Source organism: Mustela lutreola, chromosome 8 (genome assembly GCF_030435805.1).
Source record: "Mustela lutreola isolate mMusLut2 chromosome 8, mMusLut2.pri, whole genome shotgun sequence".
Taxonomy (NCBI): Eukaryota; Metazoa; Chordata; class Mammalia; order Carnivora; family Mustelidae; genus Mustela; species Mustela lutreola.
The window spans coordinates 48,736,533-48,760,480 of record NC_081297.1 but is presented as its reverse complement, the minus strand read 5'-3'; the positions used below and the strand labels follow the sequence as shown (position 1 = coordinate 48,760,480).

Sequence of the window (23,948 nt, the reverse complement as noted above, 5' to 3'; positions counted from 1 at the left end):
GTGCGGGTGGGGGGCCGATGGGGGAGATGGGGGAAGGCCGGGAGAAGAGAAATGGGGGGGCGGGGGCGACCCAGGCCCAGAGGCCCGACACCCACGCGCGCTCACACCCACGCCCCGCTCCCCTGGAAAGTAACAGGCACAGCCTCACACCAGTGAAGCCTATGACAGACTGGTGTCTCACAACCCCAATCAGACACAAGAGTATCAAAATGTCTCTTTATTTGAAAACCAAACTGTTTCTCACACACCCCTCCGCCTCCGCAGCTCCTCTGCAGCCAATTCTGCAAGCATCCTCTGGGCAGATCCCGGCCTGGTTCCCCTACACCTGCCTGAGCAGCCCCCCACACACACACACCCCTCCCCCCCAGACACACACACACAGGTTCCAGGCAGGGATCAGGAATCGGACCCACCCAGACGCTGCCCAGATGCCCATTACAGAGCCTGGGCAGCAGGCTGTGAATTCTCCCATGGCCAAGAGAAGCCATGCATGCTGTGTCTCAAGATGAGGGGTTGAATGTGGAAGCTCTGCTCACTGGGAGTCTTCTCAGGTCTTAGGGCCAGTGTCTTTGATCTCCTGGAGGAAGAGGGTGGAAGGAAAGCCCCTGGGCCTTACTGCATTCCCCTTGCTTCCTGTGCCCCCTTCCAGAGTGCCCAGCCACGACACTCCCCTGGGCTGGTCACCTCACTCTCTTTCTGCCTTATCCTGTCCTCCTTTCTTCCCCTCATCCCTGTTTCCTGTTATTTTTAGATTCAGATTTTTAGTGCAAAATTTTCCTCCCTTGCCTCCTCTCCTCAGCCCAGCTCTCATCCTTCACCACCACCTCCACCCTCCACCCCCAGCGCCCCCACCACCACACTCCAGACCGGTCCTTTCCAGCTGATCTTCGTGTGTGGCTGCTGCACATGGGCATCTCTGCCTGCCACCCCAATTCTCTCCCTTAACTTTCCTCTCCTAAAGTATTCTCCTAAGCCTTTTCCCCCCAAGTCCCTCTGGTCCTTCCTCCCCACCCCAAGACACCCCCTAACTCCTAAGCCTGGTCTCTCCAAGGGATCTCCTCGCCATATTCCTTCCTCAACCACCTCCTCCTATAGCAACTTCTCTGGCTTGGGCTGACAGACCCTTGGCCTCCTCTTCCCGCCTCTCTTGTCAGCTTCCTCACCATCCTCAGAGGCTCAAAGAGCTACACGGATGGCACTTTCGGTTCCGAGTTATGCTCAGCCTCAGCCTCCTCCTCCTGGGTCTCCTTCAACCTCTGACGGATCTCTTCAGCCTCAGCCCGCTCCTCCTCCTCGAAGAAATCTTTATCCAGGCGCTCGAGGTGTGGTATCTGCACCAGGGCCTCCTGGCGATAGTCGTTTTCATCTGTACACGGGTTGTCCAACAGCACCAAGGCTCGCAGCTTGGGCAGGTCCTGAAGCTTGGCTAGCTCCCCCAGGTGAGTCACCATGTTGCCCCTGCCAGGTGTGGTCAGGAGGGATTCACCCCGGGGGGATTAATGGGCTTTGGGGGCCCCACCACCAGGAAGAAATCCCCTGGGAGAATCTCTCACCAGGCTCTGGTTTCCCTAGAAACACTGCCTCTGTGGATTGGCTTGATCTGCATAGCCAGGTAACCTGAGCAGAGCAGGGCTGTCCAGCCCTACTCTAGTGCTGCCTCAGCCCTTCCAGAACACTATGAGTGCCACAGTCTGTTCGGTAACGTGCTGGTCGTAGTTCTCCTTTTGGAGCAGCAAAGCTATGTCACCAACCCTGTCTCGTTAGTTAGTTGGAGAGGAGGGGGGCTATCTCCCTTGCAGTGTCAAAGTGCTTGTGTATCAGTCATACCTAATCAAAGGTTAGAAAGCAGGACCCAGGCCAGTGGAGAAGGAACTGGGATCTGAGCTCATGGAGGTGGGTGCTAGGTTGGTACTTCCCTCAGAAAGGAGCCTGGAGCTAGGGATCTAGCATCTTTGGCCCCAGAGGCATCTCCCAGGCATTAAGGGGCATCTCCCCTACACTTATGTCCAAACAACCCCAGTTAGTAGCCATTGAGGAGGGCCTATTTTCTCTGTCTAGATTATTAATAGGAAAAGAGCAAACCCCCCCACCCCCGCCAACTCTTTCAGACCAACACAGCAGAACTAATTAACAAGAGATTTCTCCAGGAGCCATGGCAGGAATTGGGAACTCCAAGATGCAACCATCTTGGAGGTTCTCTTTCCTTTGCCAGTTTTGAAGATTTGGCCATGTTGACTAAGGAGGCAGTTACCTTCCATCTTGCTTAAAAAAACACGCATAAAATCCTCCAATGGACAAGGGTTACTGAAAGAAAGTCCACCCCCCCCAATCCGATCAATCCCCATGCCTTTCCATCTAGAGATTTTCTTTCAAATATTCTTCTCTTCTCAAATATGAGAACATCTTGTGTTTTTATACCAGTAAGGAAGCCATCTCTTACAAGTAGGGCTCAGGAGAAGTAGGGCGCAGGAAATGGGAAGGGAAATGGGAGTCCAGGAGATGGAGAAGGGCAAAGAAAATTTACATGGAATAGGACCAAGAAAAGAGAATTGGAGCCAGATTGTGAATCCCTTGAAAACAGGGACCAACTCTGATTCCTTTAGATGTTCCCAGATTACAGCACCAAGCCTGGTATGTCGCACGTTCTCAGTAACTGTGGACTGAGTGAATAAAGATTCAAGGGTCCGAGGCTGTACACAGTAAGGAAAGGAGGGCTAAAGACCAGGATGGAGGGGCGCCTGGGTGGCTCAGTGGGTTAAGCCTCTGCCTTCGGGTCAGGTCATGGTCTCAGGGTCCTGGGATGGAGCCCCGCATCGGGCTCTCTGCTCAGCAGGGAGCCTGTTTCCCTTCCTCTCTCTCTCTCTGCCTGCCTCTCTGCCTACTTGTGATCTCTGTCTGTCAAATAAATAAATAAATAAAATCTTTAAAAAAAAAAAAAAAAAGACCAGGATGGAGGATGAGAGGAGAGTCTAAGAGCAGGCTAGGATTGGGGCTTTGGGACCAGGGAGGAATGTGGGGTCAGAAGTCACTCCTGGTCCAGTGCAGGGACAAGGTGGGGCCAGGAAGGGGTGAATACCTCAGATTGAGATACTGCAGTGATGTCATTTCTTTGGAGAAGCCACTCAGCGTTTCAATCTGGTTGTCTCGAAGATGTAAGGTAGTGAGATTGCTTAGGTGCTCCAAGCCCTCCACTTTCTTCAGCATGTTCTGGGCCTAGCCCCCAGGATATAGCACAGAGATCGGGAGAAGGTAGTAGGAACAGGGAAGAGAAGTCAGAGACGCGGGAAATGTAAGAGTGGCAGTGCAGGGGTGCAGGAGGGGAGTGGAAGTGGGTAGAGATGGGGGTAGACATGAAAGAAGTCTAGGAGAAGCTGCCAGTCCAGAGAAAGGTCAGCAGTAACCACCCCCCATCCCACCAAAGCCCCCTCTGACTCAGAAGGAGATGCTTTGACCCACGCCAAAGCCCATGTGCCCCACAGCTCCACTGAGCAGAAATGGCTTCAGCACCACCCTAGAATCGAGAGGCTCAAGAGCCAAAAAGACTTAACATTCAGGTGGCTTCTCTAGTCTGATATTTGTAAGTTACACTACTACCTGTATCAAAGCAAATTGTCTCTATTCCCATGTGTTATGTATTATCAGCCCTACAAAGTAGGAAGGGCTCAGTAAATGATACCAAATGCCCATGATGATGGTGAGGTTAATAGCTGAGCCTACTAGAAGCCAGGCACCCTGCCCCCCACCCCTCAGCCCTGAGCTGTGCCCTCTTCCTGTACCAACCACCCTCTAACCCAGTGAGCTACCAGGAAGAGGTTCTTCAGCTTAGGAAGGTTGATTCCCAGAGTGCTCTCCAGCTGGTTCCCCCGCAGCTCCAGTGTGTGCAGGCTGATCAGCTTTTGGGGGTCCAGACCAGTCACCCTGCGGATGCGGTTCCCTAAGGAGCAAGAGGTGGTATGAGCTCATAGAGCTGTCCCAACTTCCAGCGGTAGAACCTGAATGATAGGAGCCTCTGTATCATCCTGTCTCTCTAATGTGAGGTGTCTATGAGGAGGGACGGCTCCAGACTTGACACCTCTGGGGCCCTGAAGCAAAGGGTCTGGGAGTCTAAGGGCCAAATGGACATGTCCATCCAAGCCTTTGAGGAGGGAATGAGGACTGCCCAGTACCCCCCATGCTTAACTCCTTCTTCTCCCTCAATTCTTTGCTCAGATGTCAGCTTCTCACTGACACTTGTCCTAACCAGCCTGTTTGAAATTACCACCTGTGCCTCTACCCAGTCCCTTTATCCTAATCTGTTTTCCACAGCACCTATTTCCTCTCCACATCGTATATAAATTTATTTAATTATTATGCCCATTGGTAGCTGTCTGTTTCCCTTATTTGAATATAAGCTTCATGAGACTAGGGATTTTGTTTTGTTTACTGCTACATCTCCAGCACATAGAAATGTCGTAGTGAATCATAAGGGCTGTCTGAATGAATGAATGAATGAATGGAGATTACTGTGTGGCACAGCCCAAGACCACACTGTCCGCTTCTGCTGGCCCCAAGCTAAGAAGGAGAGACTCTTGTGTAGCCCGACTGAAAGGCCCACCTTTGAGATCCAGGCTGCCCAGACGAGGGTGGGAGATGCCCTCAGTGTCAGTGATCTGGTTATAGGCAAAGCTAGCAATCTGCAGGTACGGCAGCTCGTTCAGGTGTGCGCTCCACAGATTGTTGCCATCGGCCTTGAGCCAGAGCAGGTGGGTCAGGTTATTGAGTGGGGACAAGTCTGTGAGGTGGTTCTCGGAAACATCCACATAGCGCAGATGGATGTAGGACCGTAACAGGTAGATGTCGGTCAGGTCCCTAGCAGACAGCAGAGGCCAGAGTTAAAGAATCCAGCAAGGACTGGCAGAGACCTACAGCAGAGGGCAATGTGGAGATGGCTTGTACTGGAGAGAAGGGTGACTGATGGGAGTGGTGGGGGAGGGGGAGAGAAGGTGGGTGGGTTCTTCACAGGGAGCAGGGGCTTCCATCTGTGAAGAGCTGAGAACTGACCCTCTGAAGGACAAGAGGAGGAGTCCAGTCCAGTAGGAATCCCCCTGACAGACGCTCATAGTCTCCAATTCCCCAGGCCAGCTCTGAAGCAGGGACCCACAGGGCTCCTGGAAAGTAAATTCTATCCTTCCCTTCCACTGGCCAAGGTAAGAGAGATCCAGACTCCCAGCGGCAACAGCCAGGCAGGAGGGTGAGAGAGGAGATTGGACCCTACAACCTCAGCCCTCTTCTGGTCCCCCATAAGCGCACCTCTCTTTAACCTCCAGCTTGACATAAGCGTGAGCCAGTCCATTGCCCGTCTTACAGAGCAAAGAAAGCCCTTCCTTCATCATGTCCTCTGTGAGGGGGTTGAGCATCCACTGCAAGAAGAAGTGGAGTCAGGCATCCCTTTCGTCCCAAACCCCTCCCTTAGCCTTAGGACCCCACCGTTTCCAGCTCTCACTTCCTCTGAGTACTCTTCTCCCTCCTTCCTGTAGTCCTTCCACTCCTCCGTCTCCTTCTCATCATCTTCTTTTTCCAGATCGTCCTGGTCTGACTCAAAGTCTTCCAGCTCTTCATCTGACATCTCTCTTCCCTGCTGAAGGCTCTGGAGTGAGAGATCAAGCTCAGTGCGCCTCCCCAAAAGGAATGTGTCCTGAGCTCTAGCCAACCTCCAGCTCCCTGGCCTCCACTGACGGGGTGCCCTTCCCATCACCCCTGATCTCTTCCAACTGTGCTTCCCTCCTTATCCCTGTGAGCATCTCATTTTGATGCCCAGCCTCCACCTTGACTTCCCACCAAGGACCTCTCTCCCTTCAGAGTGCCTTCCCAGGCCTTTCCTGCCCTTCACAGGGTCTCCAATTGTCTTCTCGAAGCTCTGCCTCTCTGCTTCCTGACCTCCCCTCTCCCCAGGTCTTCCCGCATCCTCCATCAACCATGTTCTCCTACCAACCTCCTACACTCCTCCCCTCCCTGCCTTCCCTAACCCCTGCTCCAGTCATTTCTTTTCACTTTCCCACCCTGTCTAGCCCCATTTCCCCGTCCCCTCTGAGGCACCAGACTGACGCCCTCTCCAACCCTCCCACCCAATCCTTCACTAAGGGGCTCGGACCCTGGTTCCGCCCTACTAAAAAATGAGGTTCCGGAGAGGGTCTTGGCCCTGACAAGGAAGGAGTGTTTTGGAAGAGGGGAAAGGCGCCAGGAGGCGTTGTGTACTGTTGTTATGGAAACGATGGGGCCGGACACCCGGCTACATCAACGGCGCCTCCGCTGAGAGAAGGGCCGCGAGGGGTCGGCGACCAACTGACGCGAAAAATCCGCCCCGGAGCAAGTGGACCATTGGTCGCCGGGTCAGGAAGCCAACTCCCCAGTCCTGTGAAGTCTGGGCGTTAATTGGCCCAGGGCAAAAAGCAGTGGGTGGGGCTTGGAACAGGGCAGTGGGAAGGGGAGATGGGCGGGGCTACGCGACAGTCACTCAAGACGTTAAAGAGACCGCACATCCTCAAAGCAAAAGTATTGTGACTTCAGAAGAAACATGCTCTGAAGCTAAGGGGGGGAAGAGGAGCAAGAAACACCAAGGTATCCGGTCTGGTTTCTACCCCCACTCCAGCCTTGCACTTGGTTGACCTTTGCAAGGTGGCTTGGTGGAGCGGAAGGAGCCCAGGCCAATGTATCTTAAGACCTGGGTTGGAGTCTTGGCAAATCTGTTTACTAGCAATTTACCTGAGACTCTACTTTCTCATCTGTAAAATAGGCTTAAGTGACACCAACAGACGGGGTTCGAGTGTGTGTGTAATCTATGCTAATGCAATGTAGATTGCTAAACCCGTTTGGAGCATTTCACTTTTCCTCATATCCTGACTGGTTTGATGCAAACTTTTAGGGGCTAGTAAGGGAGAAAATCCAACAAGCACCCACTGAAATACTCCTCATCCAACGTTGTAATGTAGACAACAAGACCTGATAGAGCCCTAGGCAGGCACTCAGGTCTGCGTGACTTGTTGAAGGAGATGAAAAAGAAGTTAAGGTTCAGAAAGTATTTCCTGAGAGTTTGTGCCAGATACCGTGTGAGATGTCTTCACAAGTGATTTAATGTTTACACCAGTCCTGTGAGATAGATATTTGAAAGAAGAGGAGACTAAGGCTCAGAGTGGTTAATATTTATGACCCAATTCCTGCCAGGAGAAAGAGAGATAGTACCAATCTTATGGGATCTAATATAAATAAAACAGGCAACAAGGTAAGATATCATGATTTATTGTTAAATCGTGTGTTACAGACTTACTATGACACACAAAGTGATCTGATGGAAGATCTGGTGGGCTAGAAACCAGGACCTGTTACCTCCTGCCCTGTCCAGCTTGGATAAAACAGTTAATAGACAAATCTGGTCACTTGATGTCATGGAACTGTCAGAGTCTGAGACACCAGGTTCAAAACCCACCCTATCGTTTAATCCCTAGGTGTTCCTCAGCAGGTTATATTAACTTATCCTGAGGTTTAATCTTCACATTTGTGAATTAGGGATAAAGACATCCATTTCCATAAGGATTCTTAGAAGGTCAAAAGAGAAAATGTGGGTAAATTGCCTTACACATAGTTGACCCTCTGTCTGGATCTCCCTGGCCCTCCCCACCTCTTTCCTGTTTCCTCAGTCCTGGGATTGTCATGAGGAATAAGAAAGGAAATGTGGAAACAGGAAGGTTAGAAATGTGAGGCAAATGAACCCAACTGTATTGTTGGAGTGGGAAAGGAAAAGTCCATGTGGTCTGATGTAGCTAGAGGGAAAGGCTGTGATTTTCCTTGGCCCAGAAGAAAGAAGAAGACATATTAGGTAGGAAGAAAAGACATGACAGAAGGATGAGGGAAGTATCATTGAGCCCTGCTTTTATTAAGCGCTTACTCTGTGCCAGTCTGTGAGTACTGGTTACCCAAGGACGATAAAGGACAATTTCTATCATCTGGAGCCTCACAGTCCACTGACAGGGTTAAGTAAACGAGTAATTCAATATAATGAGACAGATGTTATAATAGTGATACCTGACGCTTGCAGAGCTTTTACTGAGTGACAGGGGATAATTTTATAGTACATGTATCTAGATAATATAATATATTCAGGGCAGAGATTCCAGACAGAGGAAGCATCTTTGGTAAGTCTTGGAGGAGAGAGAGGCCAGTCAGTACCCGTGCAAAGAAAATAGTCTGGGGCGCCTGGATGGCTCAGTCAGTTAAGCGGCTGACTCTTGATTTTGACTCAGGTTGTGATCTCAGAGTCCTGGGATCCAGCCCCGTGTGGTGCTCCACACTCAGTGTGAAGTCTTCTTGTCCCTCTCCCTCTGCTCCTCCTGCTTCTCTCTCTTTCTCAAACAAACAAACAAACAAACAAATAAAATTTAAAAAAAAAAGTGGGTAGTTCTGCTGGATGGAACAGGAGGCTTAGGGACATGAGGTAGGAGCTGCAAACAGAGCTGAGCACACTGAGGAAGCTGGACTTTATCCTAAAAACTGGAAGGAGCCACTAGAGATTTTATTTTGTGTTTCATTGACGAGGACTGAATCTACACTGTGTAATGACAGCTAGATACTCCATGTCCTCTCTGATGACATCTTTGCTCTAGAATGGTCTAGATAGAATCTCCCAGAATTATAAAAGTAATATTTAAACTTAAGTGTATATAGAGAACATACAAGTCCATGAACCCTCAGCATCACTTTCATTTATGAATAAAGATGTAGAGTTTGCAAATCTATAGATTTGCCTATTTTGCACATTTTACATAAATGAGATCACATAACATGGGGTCCTCTGTGACTACCTTCTTTCACCCCAGCATCAGACCTCCAAGGTTCGTCCATGTTGGAGCATCTATCAGGACTTTGCCCCTTTTGATTGCTGAGCAATGTTCCATTGTGTGGTTTATGCCACATTTTATTTTTTCATTCATCGATTGATGGTTATTTGGGTTGTTTCCTTTTGTTTGTTTGTTTTAAGATTTTATTTATTTATTTGACAGAGAGAGAAAGAGCGAGAGAGGGAACACAAGTAGGGGGAGTGGGAGAGGGAGAAGCAGGTTTCCCATGGAGCAGGGAGCTTGGTGCAAGGTTCCATCCTAGGACGCTAGGATCATGACTCAAGCCAAAGGCAGATGCTTAATCAACTGAGCCACCCAGGCACCTGTTTCCATTTTTGGCTATTATGAGTAATGTTGCTATGAACATTCACAGACAAAATTTTGTGTGGCCATTTGTTTTCATTTCTTTTGATTACATACCCAATTGATATCAATACAAAAATAATAATTTTAGTATCAAAATATTGAATTCTGTGCTATAATGAAAGGATTCCAAAGGAGGATACCATCCTTTGCCCTATGGAGATTTCATTCTAAAATATTTACAGTATCTGGGGGGCCTGGGTGGCTCAGTGGGTTTAAGCCTCCGCCTTCAGCTCAGGTCATGATCTCTGGGTCCTGGGATCCAGCCCAGCATCTGGCTCTCCGCTCCACATGGAGCCTGCTTCCCTTTCTCTCTCTCTCTCTTTCTCTCTCTTTCCTCTCTCTCTATGCCTGACTTTCTGTCTACTTGTGATCTCTGTCAGATAAATAAATAAAATCTTTTTTTTAAAAGATTTTATTTATTTATTTGACAGGCAGAGATCACAAGTAGGCAGATAGGCAGGCAGAGGGGGGGGGGGAGCAGACTCTCCGCGGAGCAGAGAGCCCGATGTGGGGCTCAATCCCAGGACCCTAACCCACTGAGCCACCCGGGCGTCCCAATAAATAAAATCTTTAAAAAATATATTTACAGGGGTGCCTGGGTGGCTCAGTGGGTTAAAGCCTCTGCCTTTGGCTTGGGTCATCATCCCAGGGTCCTGGGATTGAGCCCCACACTGGGTTCTCTGCTCTGCAGGGAGCCTGCTTCCTCCCCCCTCTCTCTGCCTGCCTCTCTACCTACTTGTAATCTCTGTCCATCAAATAAATAAATACAATCTTAAAAAAAATATTTACAGTATCAACATATTCATTCATTTAGTCAAATATATATATTGGGCACTTGCTATGTACTAAGCATTTTTGGTAAGAGCCTAATAAAATATTATATGCTAATGCTCAGAAGGAAACTATTTTCATTTGGAAAATCTATTAAAGGGGGGCTTGTCTGGCTCAGTCAGTAGAACATGCAACTCTTGATCTTGGGGCTGTGAATTCAAGCCCCCAAGTTAAGTGTAGAGATTACTTAAAAATTTTTAAAAAATCTGTAAAAAGTGAAAAAATCTATTACGATTACAACCTGACCTCAGACATTTCAATTTAGTCTATTGGCAAATTTTTCCTTACAAGTGAAATTGTAAGGAGTAGAATTGCTGTATGATATGGTAACTTTATATTTAACCTTTTAAGGAACTGCCACACCAGTTTCCAAAGTGGCTGTACCATATAACATTTCCACCAGCAGTGTCTGAGAGTTCTAATTTCGCCACATCCTGGCCAACAGTTGTTATCTGTGGTTCTTGACTATAGCCATCCTAGCGGATGTGATGTGGTGTTTTGTCGTGGTTTTGATTTTCATGACTCCGATGGCTAAAGATGTTGAGCAATTTTTTTTTATGTGTTTATTAGCCATTTGTGTATCTTCTTTGGAGAACTGTCTATTCAGACTGTTTATTTTTTAGCTGGGGCTTTCAGTCTTCTCATTTTTGAGTTAACAAACAGAACTTTTATATTCCTGGGGGAAGAGTTGTGCCCAGCTAAAAAAATTTCCCAGCCTCCATTTCTGATAGGTCAATGACATATTAGTGAAGTCACTGGGGGAAACTTCGAGAAGGTCCCTTTTTTCTGCTTCCGTTCCTCTTACTTACTGTCTAAAACAGGAATGTGATGGATGCAGTCCTAGCAACTATGTGGGACTATGAGATGACCCTGAGAATATAAGCCACGTGCTAAGATTCTAGAACAAGTGTAGAGAGCAGAACATCATGAAGCTGTTACAACAACCTTGAACTGCCTCTCAAGATTTAATTTTGCAAAAGAGAAAATAGTTTACGCCACTAGGTTTGGGGGTGGATCTATGTTATTGCCAAATGCAATTCTTACCTGATGATAACCAGTTATCTCAAAACTTAGTAGCTTAAAATGACATTCATTATCTCAGTTTCTGTGGATCAGGAATCCAAGAGTGGCTTAGCTGGGTTTCATCCAGCTGTTGGAAGGGGCTACAGTTATCTGAAGGCTTGACTGAGGCTGGAGGATCTGCCTCCAAGAAGGCTCACTGCTATGACTGCTGGCAAGATAGTTTCTTGCCAGGGTGCCTGGGTGGCTCAGTGGGTTAAGCATCTGCCTTTGGCTCAGGTCATGATCTCAGGGTCCTGGGACCCAGCCCCACATTGGGCTCTCTGCTCAACGGGGAGCCTGCTTTCTCTTCTCTCTCTCTCTGCCTGCTGCTCTGACTACTTGTGATCTCTCTCTGTGTCAAATAAATAAAAACAATCTTTAAAAAAAGAAAAAGATAGTTTCTTGCCATATGGGTTTTTCTATAGGGCCACCTGAGTGTCATTACAATATGGCAGCTGGCTTCCCCCAGAGCAAGTGATCGGAGAGAGAGAGAGACCAAGATGGAGCCCCTCTGCCTTTTATGACTTGGTCTCCAAAGACACGTGCCCCTTCCACTTTATTATGTTCTTTAGGAACTTGTTATTAAATCCAGCCCTCACTCAAGTGGAGGGGAATTAGCTTTCACCTTTTGAATGGAGAAGTATCAGAGAATTTGTGGGCATATTTTAAAACCTTACCTGGATACACTAATGTTTTGTCCTTTTTACATGCAGAGTATCTTTTCCTAATTGTCCTTATACTTGGTTTATAGTGTCACTTTACAGAAATTTGATATTTGTCTGTGCTCTTTACTGCCAACTGCTTCAGTAAGGTTTCCGAATTGTGTGTGTCTGATTTAGAAACCCTTTCTCACCCCCAAGGTTATGAAAAGATTCTTTTGTATATGTTCTGGTATTTACATTTTTTCAAAAGATTTTTATTTATTTGAGAGAGAGAGTGTGTGAAATAGAGCAGGAGCACGGAGTGGGGAGGGGGAGAAACAGTCTCCCTGCTCAGGCTTAACCCACTGAGCCACCCAGGCACCCCCTTGTAAGTATCTTTTATTTTTAAAAATTATAATTTATTTAGGGGCACCTGGCTGGCTCAGTTGGTAGAGTGTGTGACTCTTGATCTCTGGGTTGTGAATTTGAGCCCTATGTTGGGTGTGGAGATTACTTAAAATCTTAAAAAATAAAATAAAATTTATTTAAATTATGAGATTAAAAAAAAATAATGGCTGCCTTGGGTACCTGGGTGGCTTGGTGGGTTGAGTGTCTGCCTTTGGCTCTCGTCATAATCTCAGGGTCCTGGAATCAAGTCCCACATCAGGCTCTCTGCTTAGCAGGGAGTCTGCGGCTCCCTCTCACTCTCCCTTTGTGCTGTCTTTCTCAAAAAATTAATAAGGGGCACCTGGGTGACTCAGTGGGTTAAGCCTCTGCCTCCAACTCCAGTCATGATCCTAGGGTCCTGGGATTGAGCCCCACATCCGGCTCTGGGCTCAGCAGGGAGCCTGCTCCCCTCCCCTCTCTCTGCCTGCCTCTCTGCCTACTTGTGATCTCTGTCAAATAAATAAATAAAATCTTTTTAAAAATTAATAAAATCTTTTTTTAAATGGCTGCCTTTAACATCTGGCTTACAGAATTCATGAAAAATTATCGGTTCTCACAAGCCTGTGCAACCCAGCTTCAGCATACCATTGCATATTTTGCTGAAATTTTCTATTTTCAACCAAGAACTCTTTTCTCAGTGCTGGGCTTATATAGCTAACCTCCTACTTCAACATTTATGTGACTCACAGACATCTCAAACTTAACAGATCCAAAAACAAGTCCTGTATCTTTCCCCCTAATTCTGTTTCTTCAGTGCTCCCTGTATCAGCATTCAGATGTTCAAACCAGAAACCTTGGAGTCATCCTTGTCCTTTTTTTTTTTTTCTCCCTCAATGACTCTTTTCCCCACTGGCCTCCCTGTGAGAAGTGTGACTCCATCTACTCTCCAACTCCTACATTACCTTCCTGAGCTACGTTACCTTCCTGAGCTTCGTTACTGCACCCAGCCACCCTTGGACCAGAGAGCCCTCTTTTCAAGTCTTCCCACCATGAAGCCCCTTCCTTCTTCAGGGGATCTCACTCTTCTGTGTGGAAGTCCTGCTCATCATCTTGGCCTCAGTTAAATGTGACTTCCTCAGAATGGCCTTTCCTGCTCCAGAATTTAGGTTAGGATCCCCTCTTATAGTTCCTGGCCTTTCTCTGATAGCAGTAAACACAGTTCGTCTTTATGTAAGAATTTGTGGATCCTCAGGTTTGCACCCTTCCAGTTGTCATTTAGGATTCACTAGGAGTAGATGCCCTGGAGGATATAAAGGACAGAAAAACTGGAAAAATTCGAGTCTGTATTTTTTAAATTAGCAAGGATAAACAAAAGCGTATTAGATTTGGCACTCAAGGGCTTGGGTGGCTCAGTGGTTAAGTGTGTTCCTTTGACTCAGGACATTATCTCAGGGTCCTGGGATCATGCCCCACATTGGGGTCTCTGCTCTGCAGGAAGCCTGCTTCTCCCTCTCTCTGCTGCTCCCCCTGCTTGTGCTCTGTCAAATAAATAAAATCTTTTTTTTTTTTTTTTTAAGATTTTATTTATTTGTCAGAGAGAGAGGGAGAGCTAGCACAGGCAGACAGAATGGCAGGCAGAGGCAGAGGGAGAAGCAGGCTCCCTGCCCAGCAAGGACGCTGGGATCATGACCTGAGTCGAAGGCAGCTGCTTAACCAACTGAGCCACCTAGGCGTCCCAAATAAATAAAATCTTAAAAGAAAAAAAAGATTTGGCAAGCAAGACACTTGATGACTAATCTAGGCGAGACTGGCAGAGTTAAAGACGTTGTGGTTATTATAATAATGTGTGTACTCCTTTATACTAGTTTCTAACATAACCTGGGTGTCTCCTACTGCCGGCCTCCCCCCTCCAAGGTGAACAAAAAAATTCTCTCCTGTAGAGGGTCCCTAAACGTCTTCCCTGATAGCTGCAGGAAGACAGATGGGGAAGCAAGGAAAACTGCTTTTGAGGGACGGACAAGTGGACACTTTACATGTAAAGAAACTGGGGTGTAAGCCTCGATTGGGAAACTAGCAGAAGCAGTAGGCCCTCCCACCCCCCTCTGGAGCCCGGGACCAGAACAGCCCCTCCGCGTCCGGGTTAACAGCCCCTACCCGCCAAGCCCGGGCTTTCAGCTTGGAACCCTCGCTTCCGCCCTAGGCCTTTGTTCCGGCGCAGAACGTTCCAGACGCGCCGGAAGGCGGTTGACGGGAGGCGGGAGCTGCAGTGCAGGGGTGGGCCCCTAGCTTGAGGGCTCTGGCCTCGGAGGTGGCGGGTGGGAGGGAACGGCTGCGAGCAGCCCCGGGCCACGAATGCGGCCGCTGGGGGGCGCGCGAGCCCTCGCCCCCGCCGCCCCCGCCGCCGCGCGCCCGCCCACATGACCGTCCACGTGACCTCGGCGCGTTGGGGAGTCCGCGTCTCCGCCTGCCGCGGGCTCTGCGGCAGCTACCAAACGAGCACCGGGGGCGGTGGCGCGGGGCGGGGCGTGTGGCACGGGCTGACGGAACTGCGGTCGCCATTTCGTCGCTGCCCTAGTGTTTGGCGAGTGGCTTCTCGTTTCTAAGTCCTGATGCTGCCGTTTACCAGCTCTGTAGTTCTGGACCGGTCGTTTAACGTTCCCGAGCTGCGGCTTACGAATCTGTAAAAATTGGCATATCTTAGTCGGGAGGATTTAATGACATACAGTGGGAGCTTCATCGTAGACGCACTTAACGTGGACTGGTTAGGGCAGAAGCTTGCCAGCCACCATTCCGTGCGAGTGACAGGTGGGAGACGAGACCATGTTTTCTGTGGCTCCAATTCTGCGCCTCTCAGTGCCTGTTACCTTAGGAGGCAGACTGAGATTCTAGAATTGTGTGTTTAAAACTAGGTTCTAGAGTTTCCGGATGCCTCTTTTCTAATAGGACCCATGTGACGGCAATCCACCCATTTTACCAAGGACTGGCATGTCCTCCTCCAACTGGTACATAAAGGACCTCAAGAAATCCACATGCGCAGTCAAGGTTCAAAAAAGCTTGGGAACCCGGGTCATCAGTTTCTCGCGTAACTGCTATAGTGACAGCAAAATACATGTGGTAAACCTTTAAGGAAGACTGAAAGAGCACTAAACTTCCTGGAAGAGAGGAACCAGGTACGTGAGCCTAACTAACAATGGCAGTACATGGCGGAAAAAGAAATACTCTTGGTCTCAAGCCAGAGTTCAAGCCTCCTGCCAGAGAAGACAGCTTCAGACGGAAGGATTTCAAAACCACCCAAGGATGGCATAACATTTAGAAACCATTTCAACTTCTAAAATGTGCAAACCATTGGTGGGGCTGCATCTGTGGAGAACAGGGAATAAAAACCACCCAGAGCTACTAAAATAAATTACTGGCCAAATGGCTCTTTTCTAGAATATGATGAGGCTGGTAGCTTCTGGGGGGAAAGGGCCCAACTGTTTTTATGTTTCCAAACTAGAAACACAAAGCTCTGGATTGAAAACAATGACCTTGTGACCACTTCTGACTCCCTCTTTCATTGTGGTAGCATAGCCCGGTATTTAATAAGCCAAACATGTTCCATGGGGATACCAATGCCAGTACCCTAAAAAACAAACAAACAAAAAAAAAAACCTGCTTTCACTGCAGCGATTAAATGCAAAGTGCTAGGTGATCACCACACTTTCCATGATTGGGATTTACAGTTCTACATTTTAGAAGTCAAGTAGGACCTCATAGTGAAAGGCCTTGGCTTTAGTGTGGCTTACAGACTGCACTGCCATCCGAGGTACCACACTCTTTAGAAGCGTGCTCCTGAAGACATCAAAGGCTACCTCTCCCCAACATTAGGTGTGTCCTTCACTTTGCTGACCTAAGCAGAATTTGCTATTTCAAAGCCACACACATGAGGCTGAGTGAGATTCCTCTCCGACTCCCAGAGCCATGAATGGTGACCCTAATCTAACCCACTGAGCCACCCAGGCGCCCCAACCCTAATCTAAATGTGGTAATGAGTTGGATGGGTTGGACATTCTTCAGTGTTGGCAAGTTACATCACTTATAGTAAACAGTCATGGCAACAATCAAGCTTAAAACAGATCATGCATGTTGAGAAGAATGTATTTAGGATTTTAAGGGTTTTCTATTAACAAAGAAGGGAAACACATTGTTGGAGTGGCCTAGCAAGCTGATGGTGTCAGCTTTGTGGGAGAAATTGAAGAACTTCTTGAGAGCCACAGAGAATTACTAATAAGAAGGATGAGGAACTGATAAAATCATCCCAGAAGACAAAGATATGAGAAACAGGAAGGGAAGACCAGATGGCATCTTCGCAAATATGTTAAAATTTTTGCAAAAATGCTGAAATACCTGATTTAACACCTCCCCCCCCCCCCTTTTTAAGTAGACTCCACACCCAGCACGGAGCTGGAGCTTGAACTCACAACCCTGAGATCAAGACCTAAGCTGAAATCAAGAGTTGGATGCTTAACTGACTGAGCCACCCAGGCACCCATGATTGACTTAATTTCTGAATAAAATCTCTCTGTGGAGAGAAACCAGAAAATTAAATGTGGTTAACACTGTATGTTTATAACTCAGCAGTTCAGTGTATAAGTATGCACCCAACAAAAATGCATGCCCAGGTCCACTAAAAGACTTCTATTACACTGTATGTACATAGGAACTTTTCCTATAACAGCTAACAACCAAAAACAACTCAAATGGCCATCAACAGTAGAATAAATTGTCGTATGGCCATACAACAGAGTAATGTAAAGCAATGAAAATAATGAGCTACCATTTCATGCAACAAGATAGATGACTCACCATCCTAATGCTGAGAAAAGCAAGTCAGGCACAAAAGAATATACGCTCTATGGTATTTTATGAAATTGAACAGGCAAAGCTAATCTATACTAACAGGTCATATAAGAGTTCCCTTTAAGGATGTAGTGTCAGGGAAAGGGCAAGAAGGAGCCTCTGGGATGCTAGAAATGTTCTGGATCTTTTTGGTGAGGATCACACAGCATATGTAAAAATTCATTGAACAATTTAAGATGAATTTACTTTGTAGTTGCTACATCTCAAATAAAAAGTAATAAAACTTCTTGTAGCATTATGTAACATTTGAACGAGTATCAAGTGTTTGAGCAGTTCAAGATTCAGTGGTAACAACTGGTGAATACCGTGTTTTAAGCAACCAGCCCCTGAGCAGGGACACTTCCCAATCTCGAACTAGAGTTGGCCATGGCTGAAGCTTTCCCTTTGTGCCCTAAGCCTTCATCCACCACAGTCATGATGTCCTTTTTGTTATTGTCACACTGACAAGAATATCCAGGTTGGGTGGATGACAGGTTTTAAGATTCACATCCTTCTTTTGATACGTTTTCGTCTTCAGTTAAAATTACGAAATTTTATTCATGCACCATTGTATGATACTCCTGCTACTGTATTTTACACAAAACCAACATCTGCTGTATCTGATAGGTTCAGTAAGGGATTTTCAAGGGTAATTCTGAGACATGGCTATCACCTTATCTCTCCCAACTCTCTATCTTCGCCCTCCTGTTTTACATAGCATAGCATCTGACAGAAACTGCCAGTTCAGCCTCTTCAGCCTAGACTCCCACCTCCCACAACCCACATGAGCTCTCCCATCAAAGTTGCCAATGACCAAAAAAAATCTCATTAAGTAGTCAAACCTGAATTTTCTGCTCACTGTGTCCTCCTTAACCCTCTTCTCACTCTACATGCTCTCTCTGGGGCCCATCTCTGACTCTCATAGTTCAGCTTCTGACTAAAGAATGTCACACCTCCCAAATTTACTTCTCCAGCCCAGGCCCCTTACTACCCCTCCAGACCTGCAATTTTCATGTGTGGGCCAGATGGTTCCATCTGGTTGTTGCTCAGATACCTCAAAAACACGTCATAAAGTGAACTCACATCCCTCCCCCACTCCCCTGCCCCTTTCCAATGGCTTGTCTTTCTGTCATCTCCATCATCATAGTGAAAGGCCTTGGCTTTAGTGTGGCTAAAGGGGTACCCCCTTCCAACAGTCTTCTGGGCTAAACCTTTTCTCTCACCTCAGCATCTAATCAGCCACCATAACTTGCAGTTTCATCAGTGTTTCTTGAATTTTTTTCTTCCTTATTTCTACTGCCTCATTTCAGGCTCTTGACACTCGTCACCCAGGCAGCTGTAACCAGTCTCTTTGCTTCTAGTTCTGTTTCCCCCGAAACCTCCTTTACGTTGCTGTGCCAGGGTGGTTTTTCAGTTTGTTTGTTTGTTTGTTTGTTTTTTAAGTAATCTCTACACCCAGCATGGAGCTCGAACTCATGACCCCAAGATCAAGTGATGCATGCTCTACCGACTGAGCCAGCTGGGTCCCCTCATGGTGGTTTTTCTAAAATGAGTATCTGTCCATGTTTCTCTCCTGTTTTCTTCATATGTGTCTCCATTACTGGTCTGTCCTACAGGAGAACATTTGTATTCCTTAACTTGGCCACTGTCATTTGGCACTGACTTCTGTAGGCTTGTCTCTCATCGTTTCTTTCTAGCTGCAGGAACCTGGAAGTCTTCAAACTTCCCCAAACCCATCTCCTGCTTCTGGCTTTTTTCATGCTGACCTCTCAGTCTTGAATAATTTCTTCATGTAGCAACCCTAACCCAACCCCCATCCTGCAAACTACCTCCTGAGCCCATTCTTAGTCATTCTTTAAGATTCAGCCCAGTGTAACACTCCAGGACACCTGCCTAACTGCTTGATCCCCGGTTAGGAGTCCCATCCTTTTGACTCCCATAAGACTTTCTTTATTCTTTCATAATTTCATCTACTACATGATAAACTGTTTTATTTTGTTTTTACTTATTTGACAGAGAGAGAGATCACAAGTAGGCATAGAGTCAAGCAGGGAGGGCAGGGCAGAGGGGCAGAGCAGGCTCTCTGCTGAGCAGAGAGCCCGATAGGGCTTGATCCTAGGAACCTTGGATCATGCTCAGAACCAAAGGCAGAGGCCCAACCCACTGAGCCACCCAAGCACCCCAATAAACTGTTTTATGAATGTCTTGTTACCTCCTTGGGGATTCACAGTTGCATCTTCCATGCTTAGCATAGATGATTAAATTTGAACTCAAACCTGCTCTGAGTTCACATGTATATAACCTCACCGAATCCTCACTATGGCCTATGCAGTAGATACCAACAGTATCTCCATTTTACAGAGGAATAAACAGGTATTGGGGAAGTTCAGTGGTTTGCTCAAGGTCACATGCATACTGGCCTTCAGGTATTCACACCCAGTTAGCTTGGCTCCACATTTGGCATCCTTCATCACTATATTACATTGCCTTTTTTTTTTTTTTTTAAAGATGTTATTTATTTGGGGCACTTGGGTGGCTCAGTGGGTTAAAGCCTCTGCCTTTGGCTCGGGTCGTGATCTCAGGGTCCTGGGATCGAGCCCACATCGGGTTCTCTGCTCTGCGGGGAGCCTGCTTCCTCCTCTCTCTCTGCCTGCTTCTCTGCCTACTTGTGGTCTCTCTGTCAAATAAATAAAATCTTTAAAAAAAAAGCTTTTGGGACGCCTGGGTGGCTCAGTGGGTTAAGCCGCTGCCTTCGGCTCAGGTCATGATCCCAGCGTCTTGGGATCGAGTCCCACATCGGGCTCCTTGCTTGGCAGGGAGCCTGCTTCTCCCTCTGCCTCTGTCTGCCATTCTGTCCGCCTGTGCTCGCTCTCTCTCCCTCTCTCTCTGACAAATAAAAAAAAAAAAGTTAAAAAAAAAAGCTTTTATTTTGCAGAGAGAGAGAGTACAATAAATAAATAAAATCTTTAAAAAAAAAGATTTTATTTATTTTGCAGAGAGAGAGTACAAGCAGGGGGAGCAGCAGAGGGAGAGGGGGAAGCAGGCGCCCACTGGGCAGGGAGCCCGACTCGGGCCTTGATCCCAAGACCCTGGGAGCATGACCTAAGCCGAAGGCAGATGCTTAACGATTGAGCCACCCAGGTGCCCCTACATTGACTTTCTATAGAGTGGACATCTAGTAAATGTTAACAATAATAGTTATGTTATGCTCAGTGATTGTATAATAGGAACTAGACTCCGCTAAGTGCTTTACCTAGATTATTTCAGCTCCACAACAATCCTATGAGGTAAGTACCATCATATTTCCGTTTTACATAAGAGAAAACGGATTTGGGGCGCCTGCGTGGCTCAGTGGGTTGTCTGACTCTTGATTTTGGCTCAGGTCATCGTCTCAGGGTCCTAGGATGGAGACTCTGGAGGCCGGGGGTTGTGGGGCAGTGTCTGTACTCAGCAGGGAATCTGCTGGAGATTCTCTCCCTCACCCTCTGACTCTCCACCCCTAAAATAAATAAACTCTTTTTTTTTTTTTAAAGATTTTATTTATTTGACAGAGATCACAGGTAGGCAGAGAGGTGGGCAGAGGAAGAGAGAGAAGGAAGCAGGCTCCCCGCTGAGCAGTCAGCAGGATGCGGGGCTTGGTCCCAGGACCCTGGGACCATGACCTGAGCTGAAGGCCAAGGCTCTAACTCACTGAGCCACCCAGGCTCCCCAATAAATAATAACTCTTAACAGAAAGAGAGAAAACAGTTTTAAGAGAAGTTTGTTAAAATCTCCCCCAAGGTCATAGAGCTAATTAGTGACATTGCTTCACTCACAACCAGAGTCTTAACCATTATATTCCGCCATATAAGACCAACAGTTTGGGAACGGACTGACATCCAAGATGAAGACTAGAACAGCACCGAGCCCTAGGACACCTACCTCTGAAAACAGAGTTCAGAACCTCAGGCATAGAACAGACCAACTCACAAGTGGGGCAGAAAGATACCAGTCCAGAAACAGTGACCCACAATCAAAGGGACACAGAAACAGATTTCAGCACACTGAAAGCCCCTCCTTCACCCCATGCCCTTTCTCTCTAGGAGCTCAGGAGTCGGTTGCTCAAGCGGCTCAAAGGTCTTGACAACGGAGAACACACTTCCGGGGATCCCAAAGCGGTAAAGAGTTCGCTGTGAGCCTCAACAACCAGGTGCAGACTCCTTTGCGGCCGAGAAGGGTTAACCAGAGGGGAGGGCCTCCATGACAGGTAGGACCTCGGGGCGGGATCCACAGGTTAACCTCCTGGTATAGGCTTTAGGGGGGCGGGTCCGTGGGGCGGGGCGCGCCCTCCACAGCTGCGATCCGACTGAGGTGTTAACCGCCGGCGAGGAACCCCCGTGGGGGCGTGGCCGCGGGGCGGGGCGGGGCGCGACCAGGAGCGGCGACGAGAGGGTTAACCGCCCGGGTGCGGGGGGCCATGGGGGCGGGGCGTGGGGGCGGGGCGAGACCCGGGGAGGTGCTGGAGGCGGAAGCTGCCGGCAGTCTGCGCCCAGCGCGATTCGGCCACCTTTGGCTGAGTTGCTATTGAGGCCCGGTGACCTCCAGGCCTGGGAAGCCAAGCGAGGTTCGGGGGCGGTGACTGGGCACGGGGTGGGGAAAGGAGACGGCCCTGGGGAGGTCCAAAGGGGTCGAACTCGCGAGAGTCTGGGGAGACCGAGACAGATGGGCGAGGGCAAGGTGTTGGGCCAAGAGGGAGTGGAGGGAAGTGGTGGGCAAACGTGCGTGAAAGGATGAGGAGCCTGGGCGAGGAGCCCCCGCCGGGATACCGCATTTGAAACCCTTATTTCTCCCAACTCCTCTCTAGATCAGTCCGGTGCGGGAGCTCAACTTTGAGAAGAGAGGTGCGCCAGGAAGACTCGGGTTTTCCTTCAGCTTCTCACCTTCATGGGCCAGACGGCCCTGGCAGGGGGCAGCAGCACCACCCCAACCCCACAGACCCTGTACCCTGACCTCTCTTGTCCCGAGGGCTTGGAGGAGCTGCTGTCTGCTCCCCGTCCTGATCTGGGAGCCCAACAGCGCCACGGCTGGAATCCCAAGGACTGCTCAGAGAACATCGAGGTCAAGGAAGGGGGGTTATGCTTTGAGCGACGGCCCGTGGCCCAGAGCACTGATGGGGCTCGGGGTAAGAAAGGCTACTCGAGGGGCTTGCACGCCTGGGAGATCAGCTGGCCCCGGGAACAGAGGGGTACCCACGCCGTGGTGGGCGTGGCCACGGCCCTCGCTCCGCTGCAGGCTGACCACTATGCGGCGCTGCTGGGCAGCAACAGCGAGTCGTGGGGCTGGGACATTGGGCGGGGGAAGCTGTATCATCAGAGCAAGGGGCCCGGGGCCCCTCAGTATCCAGCCAGACCTCACGGTGAACAGCTGGAGGTGCCGGAGAGGCTACTGGTGGTTCTGGACATGGAAGAGGGAACTCTGGGCTACGCTATTGGGGGCACCTACCTGGGGCCAGCCTTCCGCGGACTGAAGGGCAGGACCCTGTATCCGGCAGTAAGCGCTGTTTGGGGCCAGTGCCAGGTCCGCATCAGCTACCTGGGTGGAAGGAAAGGTGAGCCCTGGGGCAGGTGTGGGGAGACTGTTCTGTTACTGGTGGCTGTGGTATGGGATGGCAGTTCACTGCACATCTTATAAGAGCAGAGGGAATGGGCCTTCATCTGACCTGCCTCCTACTTCTATTCAGTGCAGGGAATGGCAAAAAGGCTTCACAGCTGTTACTTGACTGTATCCCAGCAGCAGTAGAGATAAAAGTGAGGCTCAGGAAAGCCATTTGCTACTAGTGGTGAGTGCTCAGAACATAGTGAGGTGCTCCAGGGCTTTCCAGCAGATAACAAGCTCCTGAAGCAAGAAGTGCATAGAGCTAAATGGATACTGGACTAGCTGTAGAAGAGGATGGACAGTGCCAAGCACCCAGGGTGTGGACCAGATCTGGGATCTGATCTGTCTGTGCTTTTTCCTTCTAAGGGGCCTTTGAGGCCCTGGGCAGCGAAGGAGGCAGGGTGTTTGTGTGGGGCCTCCTCTAGAAAAGATGGGGCCCCCAACCTCAGGGCTGATGGAACTTCACCCTGCTATGCAGTTGTGTGCTCAGCAGAGGGTGGGTACCTCTCCCCGGTGGAGAGTTATTCAAGAGTGGAGGAGTGCCATCCTTCCTCTCACCTCATTATTCTTGGCTCCAAGGCTCTATGGAATCCAAGCCTGGATGAGCTCCACTCTGGTCCAAGCTGCCTTGGCCTGTTGCTTTGGGGGCAGGGGGATGCTTAGCTAGAGCTTCACCCCCAGTGGACTGGGGATGCATGAGATCAGTGATGCCTACCACCGCCAAGAGCAGGTGCGGAAATTTCGGGTGCCTTAGATCATCCTCTCAACCAAGACTCCAAGCAGGAAAGCGGAAGGGAATTTGGGCAGGACCCTGTAGTTTGAGGTCTGGCTGGTGGCTACATCCAAATTTACCTTCCCCTCCTTCTCTCTCCCAGTGGAGCCACACTCCCTGCTGCACCTGAGCCGCCTGTGTGTGCGTCACGCCCTGGGGGATACCCGGCTTGGCCAGGTATCTGCTCTCCCTTTGCCCCCTGCCATGAAGCGGTACCTGCTCTACCAGTGACTTCCTGGACACCACAGATGGCACTGAGGCCTTGAGTGGGGTGGGGCAGCAGCACTGCTGGCCTAGACCAGCTGCTTTCAAGCCAGAGGCTGGGGGTTGGTGAGGCTGGGCCCCGACCCTAACCCAAGCTCTGGGGATCCCACAGCCCCTGAGCCACCCAGAGAGGTGGATGGGAGGGAGCTATTACTCGAGGTTATGGCCTCCTGGTACGCAAGACTTTTTTTTTTCAAGTAAAAGCAGTTAAGAGATGTGCTATTGCAGAAATCTGTTTGTGGT

The 23,948-nt window shown here is 48.9% G+C and overlaps 2 protein-coding genes across 7 annotated transcripts; one reads left to right on the top strand and one right to left on the bottom strand.

Annotated features, from left to right (window-relative positions):
• Window positions 1–44: 44 nt before the first annotated feature.
• Window positions 45–6,367, bottom strand: LRRC23 (leucine rich repeat containing 23). 3 transcript variants are annotated; one of them, XM_059184669.1, is made up of 8 exons: window positions 6,147–6,367; window positions 5,483–5,626; window positions 5,290–5,399; window positions 4,595–4,848; window positions 3,804–3,934; window positions 3,077–3,213; window positions 1,164–1,458; window positions 45–577 (listed from the first exon to the last, which is right to left on the bottom strand). In XM_059184669.1, the coding sequence occupies exons 2-7, from the start codon at window positions 5,603–5,605 to the stop codon at window positions 1,185–1,187; spliced, it is 1,029 nt and encodes a 342-aa protein (XP_059040652.1). In that variant the 5' UTR covers window positions 5,606–5,626; window positions 6,147–6,367; the 3' UTR covers window positions 45–577; window positions 1,164–1,184. The 3 variants fall into 3 exon arrangements, with proteins under 3 accessions (XP_059040652.1, XP_059040651.1, XP_059040650.1); XM_059184668.1 differs by having other exon boundaries at window positions 6,131–6,366; XM_059184667.1 differs by lacking the exon at window positions 6,147–6,367 and having other exon boundaries at window positions 5,483–6,116.
• Window positions 1,344–23,936, top strand: SPSB2 (splA/ryanodine receptor domain and SOCS box containing 2). 4 transcript variants are annotated; one of them, XM_059184679.1, is made up of 4 exons: window positions 1,344–1,439; window positions 21,118–21,224; window positions 21,879–22,622; window positions 23,545–23,936. In XM_059184679.1, exons 3-4 carry the CDS (start codon window positions 21,959–21,961, stop codon window positions 23,670–23,672), a joined length of 792 nt encoding a protein of 263 aa, XP_059040662.1. In that variant the 5' UTR covers window positions 1,344–1,439; window positions 21,118–21,224; window positions 21,879–21,958; the 3' UTR covers window positions 23,673–23,936. The 4 variants fall into 4 exon arrangements, with proteins under 4 accessions (XP_059040662.1, XP_059040661.1, XP_059040663.1 ...); XM_059184678.1 differs by having other exon boundaries at window positions 21,118–21,281; XM_059184680.1 differs by lacking the exons at window positions 1,344–1,439; window positions 21,118–21,224 and adding exons at window positions 21,516–21,638; window positions 22,755–22,853 and having other exon boundaries at window positions 23,545–23,682.
• Window positions 23,937–23,948: the final 12 nt, after the last annotated feature.

What these genes read in the sequence shown, in the direction of transcription:
- LRRC23 (XM_059184667.1), bottom strand. Translation starts at nt 5,731, where the DNA reads ATGGGAAGGGCACCCCGTCAGTGGAGGCCAGGGAGCTGGAGGTTGGCT. An exon ending in AAGCTGGAGGTTAAAGAGAG is followed by an intron (nt 4,849 to 5,289) that starts GTGCGCTTATGG and finishes GCTGTCTGCTAG; the next exon opens with GGACCTGACCGACATCTACC. An exon ending in GGGCAGCCTGGATCTCAAAG is followed by an intron (nt 3,935 to 4,594) that starts GTGGGCCTTTCA and finishes CTTGCTCCTTAG; the next exon opens with GGAACCGCATCCGCAGGGTG.
- SPSB2 (XM_059184679.1), top strand. Translation starts at nt 21,959, where the DNA reads ATGGGCCAGACGGCCCTGGCAGGGGGCAGCAGCACCACCCCAACCCCA. An exon ending in CTACCTGGGTGGAAGGAAAG is followed by an intron (nt 22,623 to 23,544) that starts GTGAGCCCTGGG and finishes TCTCTCTCCCAG; the next exon opens with TGGAGCCACACTCCCTGCTG.